This window comes from Castanea sativa, chromosome 4 (genome assembly GCF_040712315.1).
Source record: "Castanea sativa cultivar Marrone di Chiusa Pesio chromosome 4, ASM4071231v1".
Lineage (NCBI taxonomy): Eukaryota > Viridiplantae > Streptophyta > Magnoliopsida > Fagales > Fagaceae > Castanea > Castanea sativa.
The window spans coordinates 26,684,517-26,702,806 of NC_134016.1; the positions used below are offsets into that span (position 1 = coordinate 26,684,517).

General features: G+C 31.1%; 1 protein-coding gene across 1 annotated transcript; it reads left to right on the top strand.

Annotated features, from left to right (window-relative positions):
- Positions 1-10,485: 10,485 nt before the first annotated feature.
- LOC142630262 (ras-related protein RABA6b-like) lies at positions 10,486-16,220 on the top strand. Its single transcript, XM_075804243.1, has 2 exons — positions 10,486-11,047; positions 15,676-16,220. The coding sequence occupies exons 1-2, from the start codon at positions 10,830-10,832 to the stop codon at positions 16,106-16,108; spliced, it is 651 nt and encodes a 216-aa protein (XP_075660358.1). The 5' UTR covers positions 10,486-10,829; the 3' UTR covers positions 16,109-16,220.
- Positions 16,221-18,290: the final 2,070 nt, after the last annotated feature.

An 18,290-nucleotide genomic window follows, 5' to 3' on the forward strand; every position in this document is an offset into this window, starting at 1 on the left:
ACTATTTCTTGAAATAGAATTAGTCCAGTGTTTTATCATAGGGAATTAGTCCATTGTTATTCTCAAACAAAAAAAATTATAAATGAAGAATAAAACATGTTCATGCGAATTTCGTATTTATAATTGGCTGGAGGTTAGGAATTAAACCTAATTTCTAGAACATGTAAGATGTGAAAATAGAGTGAAAAAAGTGCTAAAAGAAACAATTACATAACACAAGATTTATGTGATTCGGCAATCTACCTATGTTCATAAAGTTATAGCAATTTCATTATATCAAAGAGAAAAAATACAGAGGCAGCCTCTCTATTTATTTAAATCCAATATCAAGTCTTTTAAAAAAAATCCAATATCTAGTTTTTTTTTTTTTTCTAATCTTCCTCTAAATAAATAATGAAAAACAAAATATAAACTATAAATTATAACAAATTCATTAAAATTATAGTATAACATTTCAATTCCTCTAATTTAGAGGTAAAACCAGGCTTAAAACCATTGTCTGCTTTCCATTTAACATCCCAACCAGTTCCAAGAAACACTCAACCAATTTATCATCTTCTACAGGTGTCCATTGAAATTCAGTTCCTTTCTTTCCTTCATTGACAAGTTCACTAGATGTATTTTCCATATCTTTGCAAAAGTTGAACATTATATACTCACAAAATCACTACCATTATGAACTATGAAGCATCCCCCAATTCCAACCATTATATATATGTGTGTGTTTCTCAAAAAAAAAAAAAAAAAAAGCATCCCCCAATTAAATTCATGCAATGCATTAAGGAAACAATATACTATTACTAAACAGTCTCAAGAGCGTGAATAAGCTATGATATGCTTGGGAACCCGCTCGTAACCCAATAACTGTCTCACACAAACTGCAATAATAAGAGACAAAATTGCCGCAAAATTAAAGGCTGAATACAATAAAATAAATCATACTAATTAAAGAACAAAATATCAATAAAGCAAACAAAGAATTTACATACAATAGTAAAAGTAAATACCTGGCAACAATGGAGGGTCCACTTCAATTTTTTTTTCACACATGAAACCTAAATAGAACTTTGTTAATGAATATATCAACAGAGTTGTCTATCATGTTTATATTATTTTGGCAGGAAGAGATAAAGATAAGGGAAAAGATATTGATGATTTATTTTATATTTTATCTCAATTGCTTAAATGATAAGGAAAAAAGAGTTATAATTGTCAATTTATAAAATAAAAAAAAAATGTTATTTCCTTTAAGTTTAGAAATCTGGATACTTACCTGTTTTATAAGGAATCCACATTCCTACAGAAATGGGGTTGAGGGGGAATCCAGATTCTCGTGACATCTAATTCTTTAGTGTGATTTACAACCAACATGAAAATATTTAAATATTCTTTAATATTCTAAAACATTACCCCTTACCAAACCTCACATTAAAGTAAACTTTCTTACTAATTTTAATTCACTTCATATAGTAAAATGTCCTACAACTTTCAATATTTATATACAACATAACCTTTCATTATTAAAAAAAAAATTATGATAAATTATTAAAGTAACGTAAAATAAAAATGAATATATATTTTTAATAATTTCTACAAACGTCTTGGTAGTAGACTTTTAATTAGAGTCCTATTTTTAAGTTTTTCAAAATTTAGCAATAGAGTTTCAATTAGGGCAATTGTGTTATTTATTTTAATGTACTTATAGTGCACCACATGGAATAAATAAAAATTTAAAGAAACTAATGAAAAATGAGAATGCATTCACTTGGTGCTATCACAACATATAAGACATAATTTTTATTATATAGTATAGGATATGATTTGATATGAGCTTATATAATATCTAATTTTATTATTTTGGAATGACAAATAAGTGATTGATTATTATATAATTTCATAATTCTCATTAAAATATGAGAGGTCTTATAGTTTGTTATGATCCTAATGTTCCATATTGTTAAGTATAAGCTTAACTATATGTATATAAGTTTTTGGATTTCCTCCCCTTGTAAGCCGGTTTTCAATGGTGAGTTCTACCCATGGGTTCTTAACATTTAGTATGAAAGCCAACCACCATGTTGAGTGATTGGACGTAACTTATTGAGTGTGGGATCAAATGAGTTGCAATTTTGTGGTCAGATTTCGGAGAGGCGACCTAGAGGCTAGATTAAAACTACAAATAGGTGAGTGGAGCCACCAAAAAGAGAAAGAGTTACCATTGGATCAGTGTCGCTAGAGTGAGCCGTTGTGGGAATTGGTTGTGAAGCGTGGTGATATATTATGATCCTAATATTCCACATGGATTACATGTAAACTTAACTGTGTGTTTATGAGCTCTTAGACACCCTCCCATTGCAAGCCGGATTTCAAGGGTGAATTTTATTCATAGGTTACTAACATTGTTTTACATGGAAGAATTTATTTGATTTTAGATAGTTTTTCAGTAGTGAGTTCTAGTTAACTCAACTAGTAAAATTTCATGTCGTAGAATAAGAGATTTTGGTTACTAGACAGTTATTAAGGATATGAATTGAAATGGTTTAAAAAGTTCATAACTTAATTTTTTTATAAATATATTAAATTGAGAGTTTAATTTCAAACCACCCCAAACTATTGGAAAGATATATAAGTTGGAACAACCACAATTTCTACAATGCAACTTTATTATATAGTATATTATTTGTATTGTTTACAAAGTTGTTAGATGGATTACCAATTAGGTGATTCAGACCTATTATACATGGGTAAATTACACATTTGGCTACTAAAATTTAGTGCAAGTTTGGATTTTAGTTCATGAAATTTAAAAAATGGAGCATTGATATTTATTCTTCTCTCTTATTTAAGTTTTTCATACCTAGATTGATATTTTCGAGTATGCATTTATTATATATAAACTAGAAATGGACATGCGCGATATATGGATAATGCTATAAGCTGCTATGTGAAAAGGTTATGTAGATTGTTCTAAATATTTTAAAGTAATATTGCTATGATATGAAGAAGTTTTTGTTAAATTAATGATGTAATACAAAATTATGGGGATGAAGAATTTAGATTATAGAATAAATGTCATATAAATTATAAACTATTTGGTGTAATAAGTTTATTTTTTATTTTTACAAACATGACGTGTAATAAGTTGATTGTTTGTTTAATCATAGTTTTTGTTTCTTCAATGCATTAGAGTTAGCATAAAAGTTTTGTAATATCATGTTAATGTGTAGTTGGCTTATGGAAATATCATAGAAAATTTACGATGTCATATATATGTTATTGAAGTATGATACTGATAGGTTAAACACTAAGTGAAAATAGTAATATCCTACTAATATAATTTTATTATAATCCAAAATATGTAAAGAAGGTGAAGTGGAAAGCTAGCTAAATGAAATTTACTCTAACAAAGCATCACATGATAGAATTGCATGGTCATTTATATGAGAGTTTTTTCTTCCTTATATAAAATTAAAAATATAAATAACCATATAAAATACATATAGATAATTAATGTGTATACAATTTTAAAAAATTAGCTTACACCTATAGATAATTAATGAGTATTTACTCTATTGACGCATTTCATGAGCTAAAAATTGATACCTATAGATAATTATTTCTCCCTTTTTGTGTTCTTTCCTTCTTCTCTGTTCAGACCTACCGTTCCTCTATTCCATCTTCTTCTTCTTTTTTCTTCTTCTTTCTTCTCTCGCTCTTTGAAATCGATATCCTTGTGGCTTACAATTTTTTTTAGTGGGTTTTGATGGCACGGTGGCGGTGATTTATGGGTTTGATTTGGAGGCACGGTGGTGAGATCGGTGAGTGCGTGGGTTGGATCTTTGGGTTACAACTTTGTTTTGATGACTAGTTGTTTTTGCTAGATGGTTGTGGTTTTGCTTTTTTTTTTTTTTTTTCTTCCTGCAATAGGTTAGATCAGCAACCGGTGAGTACTTGGTTGAGATTTTGTTTTTGTGGTGGTGGGGTGTTTTTGCAGTGGCTGGTTCTTTTCTTCTTGTAGGGGGTTGTGGTTGCCACGGTGGTGCTGTGACTTGTGGTGGGTTGTGGTTGCTACAATGGTGGTTATGGCAAGTGGAGCGGTGGTAGGGTTGGTGGAGGAGGTGGTTGCTATAATTTTTTGCGTAGATGTTTTATTATTATTATTTTAATGAGTAATTTATATTATTTAAATGAAATGACAAAAAATATAGAAGTTTTGGTGTTTGATGTTTATTAAAGTGGGTGGTATTATAGATAATGAGAGTATAAGTGAAAAAAAAAAAAAAAAAAAAAACATATTGGATTCTATCCTAAAATAAATTTTATAGTGTAAAACAACAGCATATAAATTATCAAAGTCAATATTACAACTTCACTTTAATATACTCATTCAACAGTATCAATGTAGCCAAACTAAGACAAATTTAACACATAAATCAATAAACTAATACTAACTAAAACAAGATTAATTTTATATAATATCATAATTTAGTCGTAAAATTTAACCCACAAAAAAGACAAAAATTTATCTATATAAAAAGAGTTTTAATTTACCTTTGATAAGTCAATGCATGGTGAAGGAAGGGTGAAAATTAATTTTCAATTTTGATTTTTGTAGAGAGAGAGAGTAGGTTACTAATAGTTTACAATTGAAGCATCAAGTCGTCGTTATGAGAAGTTGATCATCAACAATAATTTGATGCATTTACAACACTTTTTTGTTTTGGAAACATCTAAGGATCTCATTTATGTAAAATACATAATTGATCTCTGAAATTTGGTGCAGGTTTACTTTTAGTCCTTGAAATTTAAGAAGAGAGCATTTTGTCACTCCATTATGTTGTCTAGTTTAAATAATTAGTGGTGATTTGGGGTTAGCAAAACCATATTCACACAAATAAGATAATAAAATATCTACACATGACAAAATTTTCACATGGTAATGCGGAATGCGGAAGCATTAAAAAATAGAACACGTCTACTTTTAGAAAACAAGAATTAAAACACGTTTGCTTCTGAAAATAACCTCGAATCCTCGAGGGTTCTGTGAATCCACAATGAGAAAGGGTCTGGAGTCCACCAGAAAATAGAAAGACAAAAGTTTGAATTTTATTGATTGAATATTATTAAAAAAGAGCGTTCACAAACTTAAGACCTATTTAAGGGCTTCATAAAACTTGAGAAACAAGAAAATATATTCTAAAATAACTCCTAATTAATATCTAACCATAACATGAACCAAATTTGACCTAAAAAACATTAAAAGCACCTAAAACAAAAAAATAAATAACCTAAATCTAAATTAACAAATTTTACATAAAAATACCATAATTAAAAAAATTAAATAGTAGATTCTGTCTTACATCAGACCCCTCCACTTAAAACAAACTCGTCATCGAGTTGATAGTTGAAATCTGAAATCTTCCATGCCAAGAGAACAAATTCTTTGAATACTACATCTTCTTTGTATCCTTACCAAACTTGAAAGTCATAAATTGGGCAAGTTGAACTTCTTGTCCCTTGATCTTCAAGCAATTGAAAATATTCACCAAATAAAAATCAATGATCAAATCAAATCTTTCCACCCAATAAAATCAATAAACTTTGTTTCGATTGCTCCCACCAAAATAACAAGAGCTTGAGCGTTGCAATCATTTAACTTGACTTCACAAGATTGTTGACAACTTCCTCTATAATTTCTTTTTTAATGGTCTCTACTGTCTCTACCTCAAGATCTTTCTCTATAATAGGGTCTTCATTAATCTTCTTCTATAATAAGATCTTCATGAACTTCCTCATAAACTTCTATATTTTCTTCAAGAAAAATGTGTTATTCAAACAAACAATGCTTCTCTTAATGGTGGACTACATGGTTCTCCAAAATAATTCAAGTGTGAACTTTTTGGCCAAAAATAATATTTTGTATACGACAAAAGTTCATCACAATCCTTGATAGCAAGCATCTTTTTCATCCTTGGCCATGAATGAATTTTGTCTTTACCTTGTCGAATTCTATCAGTTTGTATTTGTTCCCACCAACGTAAGGCATATTCTCTAAGTTTATACAAAGCAAGTTTAACTTGTTTCTCATAAAAAATATTCTCATAATCAAATAAACCCTCTAGATCAAGTAACCAATCAGGAAAATCTTCTTTATAAAAATAACCATTAAAACTTGCAATTCTTCTATAAGGCCTATATGAAATTTACTTATCAATATATTGCCCGTGAGTTATGTCTCCGCGACAGTTATCCCTATTGTTTCTATGCTTCAACAACGACATTCTAGTAAAGATATTTGTAAGTACTAGTTGTACGTCACGTAATACTTGCTAAGTTTTCTGTCCCCGAAATTGCTACCATCTCATACATTAACCAACAGACCAGGATAAGTCTAAGGCTTTGATACCAATTAATGCGGGATGCACAAGCATAAAGAAATAAAACACTTCTACTTCTAGAAAATAAGAAACAAAATATGTTTGCTTATGAAAATAACCCCAAATCCACGAGGATTCCTTGAATTCACAAGGAGAAAGGGTTTAGAATCCACCAGAAAATAGAAAGACAAAAGTCTGAATTTTATTGATTGAATAATTGTTTTAAAAAAAAAGTTCACAAACTTAGGGGCCTATTTAAGGGCTTTGTAAAACTTGACAGACGAGAAAATCTATTCTAAAATAACTCCTAATTAATACCTAACCATAATAAGAACCAAATTTGACCTAAAAAGTATTAAAAGCACCTAAAAACAAATAAATAAATAACCTAACCCTAAAATAACGAATTTTACATAAAAATACTAAAATTAAATCATTACAAAAATTAAATAGTAGAATCTGTCCTACATCGCATGGATTGACCAACTCTAATCTTACATCCATAGGCAATACCAACCTGAATCCATTATCAACGATATGACTTACAACCACTCTCAATAAAATTCACAAACCAAACTCATAGACTCAAACAAACAGCATTCCCAAACTTCACAAACATAAATATAATCTATCATATACACAAACTAACTGAAACTACTTTTCAAAGAAACTCACTTCATGTCCTCTTCTCATGTGGGAGGACCCTTGGGCAAAACCCATCAAACTCTTTGCAACAATGTCTATTTATAATGCTCCAATTATATGCCTTGATAGATACCAAATATTTAATTATTTATTCAATAAGGAATTTTTTTTAATACCAAGAAAAATAAATTTTCTTCTACGCTAAAGAAAACCCTTTCCTTCCACACCAAAGAAATTTGATAACTAAACCAAATCAAAATAAGAATGTGAGACAATTTCTAACAAATCTCCACCAACTCAAATTCCATCAAACAATCTTTATTCCTTTGCATGAAGTCTCCTTATTCGAAAACAAACTTGAATAATTTGATCATCGTTTCCACATCTAAAATGAAACTTGCATGAGCATCTTGAACCATAAACTTCACAAAGACCAAACCTTGAGTTTTGGTACCAATTCATTGTGATTTGGAGCTAGCGAGAGCACATTCATATGAAAAGAAAAAAATCCATACAAGCTACAGTATTTAACATTATTTGACCAACTCCAACCCAACATCTACGAGTAGCACCAACCAAAATCAATTATCAACAATATGAATTATACCACTCAATCAAACCTCACAAACCAAGCTGACAATATTGCACAGACAACACTCACAAACACAAACAAAATCACTCGCAAATATAAACAAAATCTCTTATAAACACAAACTACTCTTTAAAGAAATCCTCTTCATGTTCTTCTAAAAGTCTTCTCCTCTCCCAATGTGGGAGGACCTTTGGATAAAATTAGAAAAGCTACCAAACCCTTTACAACAATACATACGTACAAGACTCTAATTCTATAGTTTAATGGACAAAGAATACCTAGCTACTTATTTAATATAGTTCTTTCCATATCAAGACAAATTCATTTTCTTTCATACTAAGGAAAACTCTTTCCTTCCACACCAAAAAAGCCTAATACCAAAAAAAAAAAAAAAATCCAAATAAGAATTTGAGACAATTTTTAAAAATTAAAGGGCCAAAATACTCCCCCCCCCCCCTTTTGAAATTTACAAGGACTAAAATTGATATTTTAAAAATTCAAAGACTAAAATTGAAATTTCACTAAATTTCAGCTTCCAAATATATAATTTACCATGTTTCTCAGCTCAAATCTCTAAAAAATATTAAGATTTTTTTTTTTTACCTATAATCTCAAATCTATATATATTTAAAAGTCGAAGCGTAACATTTATTGTTATTACGCTTATATTGCATCACCTTATTTGCCATGTCATTGATTATATAATCATTTTTTTTTATTCCTAAATTTTGTTGACTATACACACACACACACACACACACACACACACACACAAAGCTCTTTTTGTCCCATGTCATTAGCATCCTTTCATATTTTTTTAGTTTTTGCAATTTTTACTTTGTTCAACCTTTCATCTTCTTCAACCACTGTCCTTTTAGTTCAATTTTTCATCTCCTCTAATCATTATCTTCTTCAATTTTTATTTGATTTCCTTTATAACATTTTAAATTCTACCATTTCACTTTTTTCAACCTTTCATATACTTTTATCCTAACTCTTCCATCTTAATTTTTGTATAAATTTCTTTTTACTACTTTTCCACCTCTTTCCCATATTCCTTCCAAATTATCATGGTGAAAAGAAGTAATAAACTATTAGTAGCCTTCTCTCCCTCTCTCTCTCCAATTTTGTTTCTTTTTTGGTGAATTTTTTTATTGTTTCAACTTCTTTATTCCATTAATGGTTATTTTTGTTATTGTTGATTTAAGTGTCACATCACATTTATTTCTCTTTTTGAAAAATTTGTATTGATTTTTATGCATATTTATAGATATTTTGTTATTCCAATTCCTGATCACTTATTTCTTTTTCTTTATCCTATTGGTTTGAATTGATTTAGGTTAATAATTAGTTGTTTTGCAAGTTAGAATTCGATTTTTTTTAGTGATCCATTTAGATGTTAAACTATGAGACTAGTTTCGTTTTTTTTTTTTTTTCCTTTTGGGTAGACAAAATTGTAGTTTTTTTAGAGAAAGTACTCTTAATAGTTTTATTAGAAGTATTCTATAGTGTCACCTATTTAGATAAAAGCAAAGTTTAGTCAAACAAAAATTATTGGATGAGTGACATATTTTTTCATATTTTGTAATTGTATGAGATTTTGCTAATAGTAGTTTATTTGATAATCTTTTTGGGTGGGAAAAATTTGCTGTTTCTACACAAAAAAAAAAAAAATCTTAATAGATTATCAACAATAAATTATTTTTTTTAATTAGTCAAATTAATCATTGTTAAGTGACGATTGATGTGGCATTTTGTTTGTTTGCAAAGCATCTTCATATGGATATGTTTTGATTCGGTATATTTCTATGGATGTATTGAGATAAGCATTGTATTCAAGAAGAGAGATCATGATCATACTTTATATACCTCAAGAGAGATAGATTGATTTGGGATTAAGGATAATATTAAAATAGAAGGCTACAGGTTGAAATTTTGAATGGTGAAAAAACCATTTTTCTCATTATTTTCTAACTATCATGATTGGAAAAACTTAATACACACTATATATTATCACTAGCAAATTGGTTCATAATATGAGTAGATGAAAATTTTAATATTAAAATAAAGCAAAAAATATATATAATTTTTTGTTTATTGAGAACACAAAAGTCATTACTTAAAAAATATTAATAAAGTAGTATAACATTATTTATTTTAGGGGGAAAAAAGATCATTCCCTTATATAAAGAAAATTTTCTTAATTAATAGTTTACTACATCTAACACAAAATTCTCTTACGAGGATAACACTTTGCCGTGCCGTAGATGATTAGTCATAATTATATAATTTCATGAATATTTTAGAAAATAAGTTATATATTATATTTCGTTACAAATTAATTAGATATTTTCACACATCACACTCTTTTTAAAAGGCAACTTTAGAATGGAATTGTGCTTACACTTGAAAAAAAATGAAGGGCAAGGGGAGAATTATTTACCCAATCATCCATTATGAACTCCGTAAATCCATCAATCCATTTAGTAGAAACGATGAAACATACCTCTACTGTAGTAAGTTTATAACTTCGAGTTTGTTGCTAAAACCTCCTATAATTTGGCTAATAGTGATCGAATCAAACAACCACCATACCTTCACATATACTAGTTTACTTTCCAAGATTGGACAATTTACAATGATTAACTATGATCACCAATACCATACCTTTAAGCAACCAATGAGATGTGTGGAATAAAAATCTGATTCCTGCTAAGCTAACTCATCATTTAGGATTAGATGAGGAATGCCCAATCAAACTTTGCCTAGTAAGCACAAGAGCAAAAAGTTGAAGCAAATATAATCATTAAAAAATAATTTGATGAACAAAATGGAGTATTATATGTAGGCTGTCCTCTAACTTATTGGGTTAAGGACTATCCAAAGATTAAGTTCGGTTGATTTTTATTATTAATTTGTGAGTGACACCCACAGATCATGACAATATCAACAAACAGCCATCATGTCTTTTATCAATGTTTTCACATGTAAATACTCAATACCCTCCAAAAACAAAGACAGAAGAACTGCTAAAATTACTAACGTTAACGTACATGATTTGGAAAACTCATATATAAACATAAAGACCATCACATAACAAACCAAGCCTATATTTTCTCTTTTTTCTTCAACAACTTCCTATACTTTATATTTCCTTCTTCAAGTTTTTCTTTTATTAATTTTTTTTTCTTTATTGAGAGAGAGAGATTATATTTATGGCTGAATCATTTGATGAAGAGTGTGATTACCTATTCAAGGCTGTTCTTATTGGAGATTCTGGGGTTGGGAAATCAAATCTTCTCTCAAGGTTTGCAAAAGATGAATTTCGCTTAGATTCAAAGCCAACCATAGGGGTTGAATTTGCTTACCGGAATATAAAGGTTGCTGACAAACTCATCAAAGCCCAGATATGGGACACTGCTGGCCAAGAAAGGTAACCACCCATCTCATATTTCTCTCTAATTGTATTTCCATTTGCTAGCTAGATCATCGTCTTTCGATAATTGATCATGAACTTTTCTATGGCAACCCAAAGCTTTAAAGAAGCATAAACAAGTTATGAGAATTAGGGATAAAATTATACACAATTCATCAAACTTGTATAGATTGGTTCAAAATTCAAAACCTGTAAATTATCCAGAAAAAAATTAATGAACAAACAAAAAATGTCATTTTTAAGCTTAAGTTGCTTCAATGGTTATGTTTTTGAAGTTTGGTACAGTGCAAAAATTCAATCTTTAACTTAGCTGAGGGTTTTGTTTTTCTTTTTTTTGTTTTTCCTGGTTATGATAATAGAAAAAGAGCTATTAAGTTGCTTCTATGGATACATTTCCAAGGTGGGTCCAGTCTAAACTCGTGGTCTAAACCTTGACGATACAAACTGTTCAACTGAGAAGATTTTCTCATTTTGAATTTGTCTTCTATTTTATTTTCTTTAGCTTTTTGTATATCATAGAGGATCATAGAACTCAGTTTGATCATCATCAGCTATTTCGGCGAGTTGAATGGTCTAAAGCTTTTGAGATCCACTGTTCATCCGTGAATTGTGAAAATAAAGTGATGAGTCCTAATCTCTTCATTAAAATTAGAGAAAGGGTAAGAAATTGAATAATTAATCCCACTCAGGTGGGACCCAGATACCGAAAGGAGATTTATCCTTATTCATGTTCTTTTGATCAGTCATAGATTCAATGAAAAATGCTAAGATTAAGGCAAAGTTCACCACTTTTTTTGTCACAAGTAGATAAGAAAAAGTAGTGAGTTGATATCAATTTATATCTTTACGACTTCCAACTCGCTATCTAAGCGGGTTTTGATCAAAGTAATGTAGCATAGTTGTTGATATGAATAATTTCATGTATAAAGTAGTTGCTGTTGCTGAGAAGAATGATGCACAAATTGAATTGAAACACCTCTCCTGTGAATTTACAGTTGTGTGGGACACTTTATATAGACCTTCTACCCTATAATTTCAACCTTTTTGGCTATTTTAAAGTCCTTGGGTAGGAACATGCTCTTTTCATTTCACAGCAATCTAGGATTTATGGAGACATTTGTCACTTTTCCATCTGGACCGTGACTGCTCCATACGGGCTCTCTTTCTTTGACATGTGCCATATTATCACACTCAACGATCGCGACAAATATCCCACATTAATTTTAGTATTTTCATCCAAAAATGCAAAAACAAAATTTCACGAGAATCACCGTTGACACTGTACATGTTATTCTTTATTAGTAACAATTTGTTACTTTAAATAGTTACCAAATTGGTTGTAAATTATGTTGTGACTTTATGCTTATTGAACATTTCATGTGCACCATAGGGCAAAAAGTAGGGCTAAAAGTAAAAAGTTTAAAACCCAAGTCTGCAAGACCAGGAAGCTTCTTTTAGCTTGGTGCCATGGATACATAATTATTATGGGTTATGACATATTGCCCCAACCTCCAAGCAAAGGTGGCAAAGGGATGGCAATGGGTCGGGGCGGGGCCGAAGGATGGGATCTTCGCCCCCGCCCCGTATAGATTTTTCTTGCTCCATCCCCGCCCCGCCCCGCATGACGGGGAAAATTTCTTGCCCCATCCTCGCCCCTTAAGGCCCCGTGAAGACCCGCCCTATACCGTAAAACTTTATTTCTTGTTAATTTTCCCTATAACTATTACCATTTTTTCAAATAAAATGACATGTTTCAATATTAAAAATATACTTGAAATTATAAATAAATTTATCCTATCAAATCAAACTAATTTTTAGCAAAAACTAAATAATATTATTTAAATGTTTAACAAGACAATGTCACAACAAAAATCTCATAGTATGACACAAAAATCTTATATTATATTAATGATGAACAGTAAGTTGAGAAAGACAGACATTTGAATCATGAATGAAAAGACAAAAAAAAGAGTTAAAATCGGTACCTTATTTCCAACTTTGCTTGAGAGAAAAGAGAGGTAGAACCACGTTAGGTAGAATAAAATAAGTTGATGATATTTTTGTTTAAATAGTAGGATTTTAGAGTATGAAAAAATTATAACTTAATCCTTATTAACGCAGGGTGGGGCGGGGATGGGGCGGGGCGGGTCTAAAAAGTGTAAACCTATCCCCGCCCCGCCCCATGATGCGGGTCTAAAATCTCGCCCCATCCCCACCCCATCACCTTTGCGGGGCGGGGAAAACCCGCACGGGGCGAAGCGGGGAGGGGCGGGTCAAGCGGGGCGGGGAAAAATTGCCATCCCTATGGCAAACACATAATCTTATCTCTTCTTACTCTGTCTTATTATCTTCTTCTAACGCATTATCTTCTTCTAACGCTCTGTTTGTTTCAGCAATGGCATTTTTTAAAAAATAAATCATTTTTCAAGAAGTGTTTTCTATAAAGCTATCTCATTTTTCAATGTTGGGTAGCAACTTTAAATGAGTTGAAAAACAACCTTCTAACTTTCCTTATTTAATAGTTGTTTTCCAAAAAAATTTAATGAAAAACAATTTCTAAAAATAAGTCATACTTTTTATGTTGATTAAAGATAATTTTCCTATGACTCATCTTTTTTTATGCTACCAAATACTAGAAAACATAGAATTTTATTTTTACCCAAGGTTTTCCATCAAAACAAACGTAATTCTTATTTTAAGTTTTTAACACATGAATTATCTGAAATATTTTTTTATTTTAATTTAGGATAATGTCTTTTTTTTTTCTTTTTTGTCTTTTTTATGACTAGATATTCGTTAAGTCTCGTGAAATGCATACGTTGGGGAATTTAATTGGGATTGGGAGGAGAAGTACGTGTAAATCTAATTCTTCTTCACTGCTGTTTGATTGACATATAATTCTTTGAATGAAGGGGTATTAAACTACTACTCATAGCCACTCTACAACAAGGCTTGCCTTAGATCCAAAGCTTCTCTTTTTGGCCCAAGCCTGGTCCCCACCATAAAAAGAAATTATAGAGAGGAGACGGGACAGTACTACTACTTATTCATAAATAAAATAAAATAAATAAACAAGGGAGAGGACTAGCACTACCATTATAGTTAGATTTTATTAATGTATGTTCTAAGAGTATATAATAGTATACTATTTTTAGAAAAAAATTTATCAAAAATTGAAAAATTTTTGACAATTTGTTCAATTCTCGATAAAAAATTTTCAAAAACGGATTTGTTAATGTATGTCTTAGGGACATACATTGACCAGACCTATTATAGTTATCCTTTTATATATATATATATATATATATATATATATAAAATGGGTTTAAGTTACACATTTTGTGAACCATTGATTACTATTAGATCTAAGGGTAAAAAAAACACTCATAGTAATATCATTATTACCCCTATAAATTAGTGATTTAGGCATTAACTCTTCTTATTAAAAAAAACAAAACCACAGCATTAACTTTTTTTTTTATCCATATCATCATCTTATTCCTCTTGTCTTTCTTTATGCACTATACTTTCAGGCCTCCATCATGAATGGTGATTGGAATAATTCTGAAAATAATATCTCAAGTCTTTTCTTCTTCTTAGACTCGTTGTTGGAAAAAATTCTGAAAATAACTCTCAAGTTCTTTTCTTCTTGCTTGGCTCGTTGTTGAAAGAATTTTGAACATAAAGCTTCTATATATAAATAAAATATTTTAGTCAAGATTCTCTCTTAAAATTAATGTGAAAGTTCTTCTCATAGTTCCTCCACAAAAAAATTTCTTCAACAGAAAATGTGTCATCCGCTTAAAAACTCCTTTATAGATACAAGACTATTATTAATGGTGGTAATGGAAATCCAAATTTAAGAAATATCTTTTCACTGCAATAGTTTTAAAGCACATGTGGTCTCTTCAACGTCAACTATGAAATTACTAGTAACACCAGATGAATAAACAAAAGAGAAGCTCTATGGTTGCTTTCCGACCTAACTATGAGAATTTTATGAATGGTGGAGGCCTGAAAGTATAGTGCAAAAGAAAGACAAGAGGATGAAGATGATGATATGGATGAAAAAAAAAAAAAAAAAGAGTTAATGCTGTGTTTTTTTTTTTTTTCCTTTAATAAGAAGAGTTAATGTCTAAATCACTAATTTCTAGGGAGTAATAATGATAGTGTTTTTTGACCCTTAAATCTAATAGTAATCAATGTTTCACAAAATATGTAACTCTTGTGAAGTTACGCCAGGTGTAGCATGGACTCATCTCTCTCTCTCTCTCTCTCTTTCTCTCTCCCTCTCTCTCTCTCTCTCTTTCTCTATATATATATATAAGAAATTTATTCATAAAGTATAAGCTAATGAAAAAATATGAATTTAATTATTCAACTATTATTTAAAAAATTAGAAAATGCTTTTTATAAAAAGCATTAAGGTAATACTTTTTTTTTTTTTTTGCCAAATGAAAATACTTGTATGATCTTGGATTAATAGAAAATGTGAATACTTGGTTTCGCCACTTCATCATCTCTAGTACAATATCAGATGTAGAAATCTTTGCACTATTTACTAAAGTGTGGAAAATTTCAAAAATGTATTCTTATCAATATGAGCATATATAATCTTGTTGTAGGTTTAGAGCCATTACCAGTTCATACTACCGAGGAGCACTAGGTGCCTTGCTAGTTTATGACATAACCAGGCGAGCAACGTTTGAGAATGTGAAGAAATGGGTGCGAGAGCTGAGACAATTTGGCAGTGCAGACATGGTGGTTATTCTTGTGGGGAACAAATCCGATTTGATTCACTCTAGAGAAGTGAATGAGGAAGAAGGAAAAAATCTTGCCGAGGCAGAAGGTTTATGTTTCATGGAAACATCTGCGTTAGAGAATAAGAATGTGCAGGAATCATTTTTACAAATGATTACTAAAATCCATGAAATCACAAGCCAAAAAAGTTTAGAAGCTAAAACATTCGAAACATCAACAACTCTTGGCCGTGGAAAAGAAATAATTAGTATTGATGAAGTTACGGCAACTAAACAACCTAGCTGTTGCTCCAGCTAGAGAGTGCTGATCAATATATTTCCAATTTTTCTTTTCAAGTATTCTTACATGGTTTCTATACCCACACCTTTTTATTTCCCTTTTGCTACTACTTGTTATTGCTGTTGTTTTTTTAATTTTTTTAGTGTTTTGCGTGGTGTAATGGATATGCATTAAACAACTAAAGCAGAAGTAAAAATATGGAATTAGAAAATTAGGGGAAAGTAGGGATATGGTGACAAGATGCCATTCCTGACGAGTCCCAAACATAAGACTAATATACAAACTCTGGTCAGGAATTATAAACAACACTAGTGTCCTGCTCGACTCGAACTATTTGCCTAAATATCTGCACATTAGTTGCCCTCATGGTACACATGTTGAAGGACCATTGTCGACTGCCTGTTTAGAAGTTTCCTACAGGTAGTAAAAGAAAATTCTCGGTCCTTCTATGATCACACACTTTGTCATAACTTTTGTCCCAACTTGATGACCTATGCAACTATGATTTGAGCTATTAATCGTATATAGATCCATCACTCACAATTGCATATATCATCAAGTTGCAATTATAATCAATAAACTATTAATCACACACACACACACACACACACACATATATATATATATATATATATTCACCACAGTCGCACGCATCATCAAGTTGTGACAAAATGTATGGGTTTATACTCGCACAATTTTTTTATATATAAAAGATAGAAATTATACTCTAACTTAATCTAAGTGTATATACGTGTGAAACTCCATCTTGAAGACTTAAACCCTAGTCCTTACCTCCCACACCCCACAAACACTTGTGAAATAACACTGCGCATAGTTACTCTCATATAATCTTGGTCAATTGTTATTATGGGCTCATAATCTCGTACAATTTCTTTTTTATATATATACAAGATAGAAATTCGCCTCTAACTTAATCTAAGGGTCCGTTTGGATTGAGCTGAAAACTGAAAATTGAAATTGAAAACTAAAAAACACTGTAGCAAAATAATTTTTTAATCTGTAAAAAATATTGTTCACGCCTAAAATCATTGTTCATTGGCCCAAAATCACTGTTCATAGCCAATGAACAGTGACAAGTGCGCATCCAGCAAAAGAAAAAAGAAAAGGAAAAAAAAAAAAAGGCGCTGAAATGCAAACGCTAGGCGTGTCAACCTTATCTAAACCAACTCTAAGTGTATATGTGTGTAAAACTACATCCTGAAAACTTAAAACCCAATTTTTACCTCTCACGCTTCACAAAAACTTATATTTGTGAAGTGACACCGCACTTCGTTACTCCATACAATCTTGATTAGTTGTTATTATGTTTAAAATAATTGTGTAATCCAGTTCTTAGTGTATATATTTGTAGCCCATTAGCTATGGCACGCATGCGGCCCAATAGTGCCACGTGCGGTCGTGGGATGATCTCTAAGAAAACCCTTTGATTGGGCTTCTAGCTAGTGACACTACCATCTGTGGTGACAGTCATAAAGTGAGGCAGTGATGTTAATAGCATTACACCGTGGGCCATCTAGGTATGAGGTAGTAATATTCATTGAGTAGATTGGATGTTTTGGTAATAGCATTACACTAGAGCCAAATCCGTAGGGAAATAGGGGAATGTGGAAGAAGTTTCTCAAAACGTGTGACATCGATTTCAGCCCACTTGTTGAGCCCAAATACAATCTCTAAGGACATCATCTAGTAGTTTCGTCTGACCCACATCATGGGTCAGTCTCATTTAATTTATGGGTCATCTCATCTCAATCTCATGTGTGATGTGTTTGCAGTTTTCATAGATCAGCGGATAATGCTTAATGAATGCCAACAGTTTAGCCCTATACGTGTTGCTCCTTTCCTCTTTGCATGCGAGAGGAGCCACTCATAGCTCAGGGACAGACACGTGTGTGCCTCGTTACTCTTCTCTTCTATAATAAGAACAAAGTTCCATGAATTAAGGTTCAAGAGGCTCATATTTCTCTTGTATGCACACACAAAAATGGAGGCGAATAAAGAGAGAAGAGAGGTGGTAGAGAAAAAGGAAGATTCAGAGACCCAAGGAAAGAAGAAGAATGATGGTGTTGATGAAAGCGCTGCAACGAAGAAGTCAACGACGGGGCTCGATCCAATGACAAAGACATTGATTCATAAATCCATCATCACTGACGGTAATGGAGGAAAAGAAGGTGGTATTGGT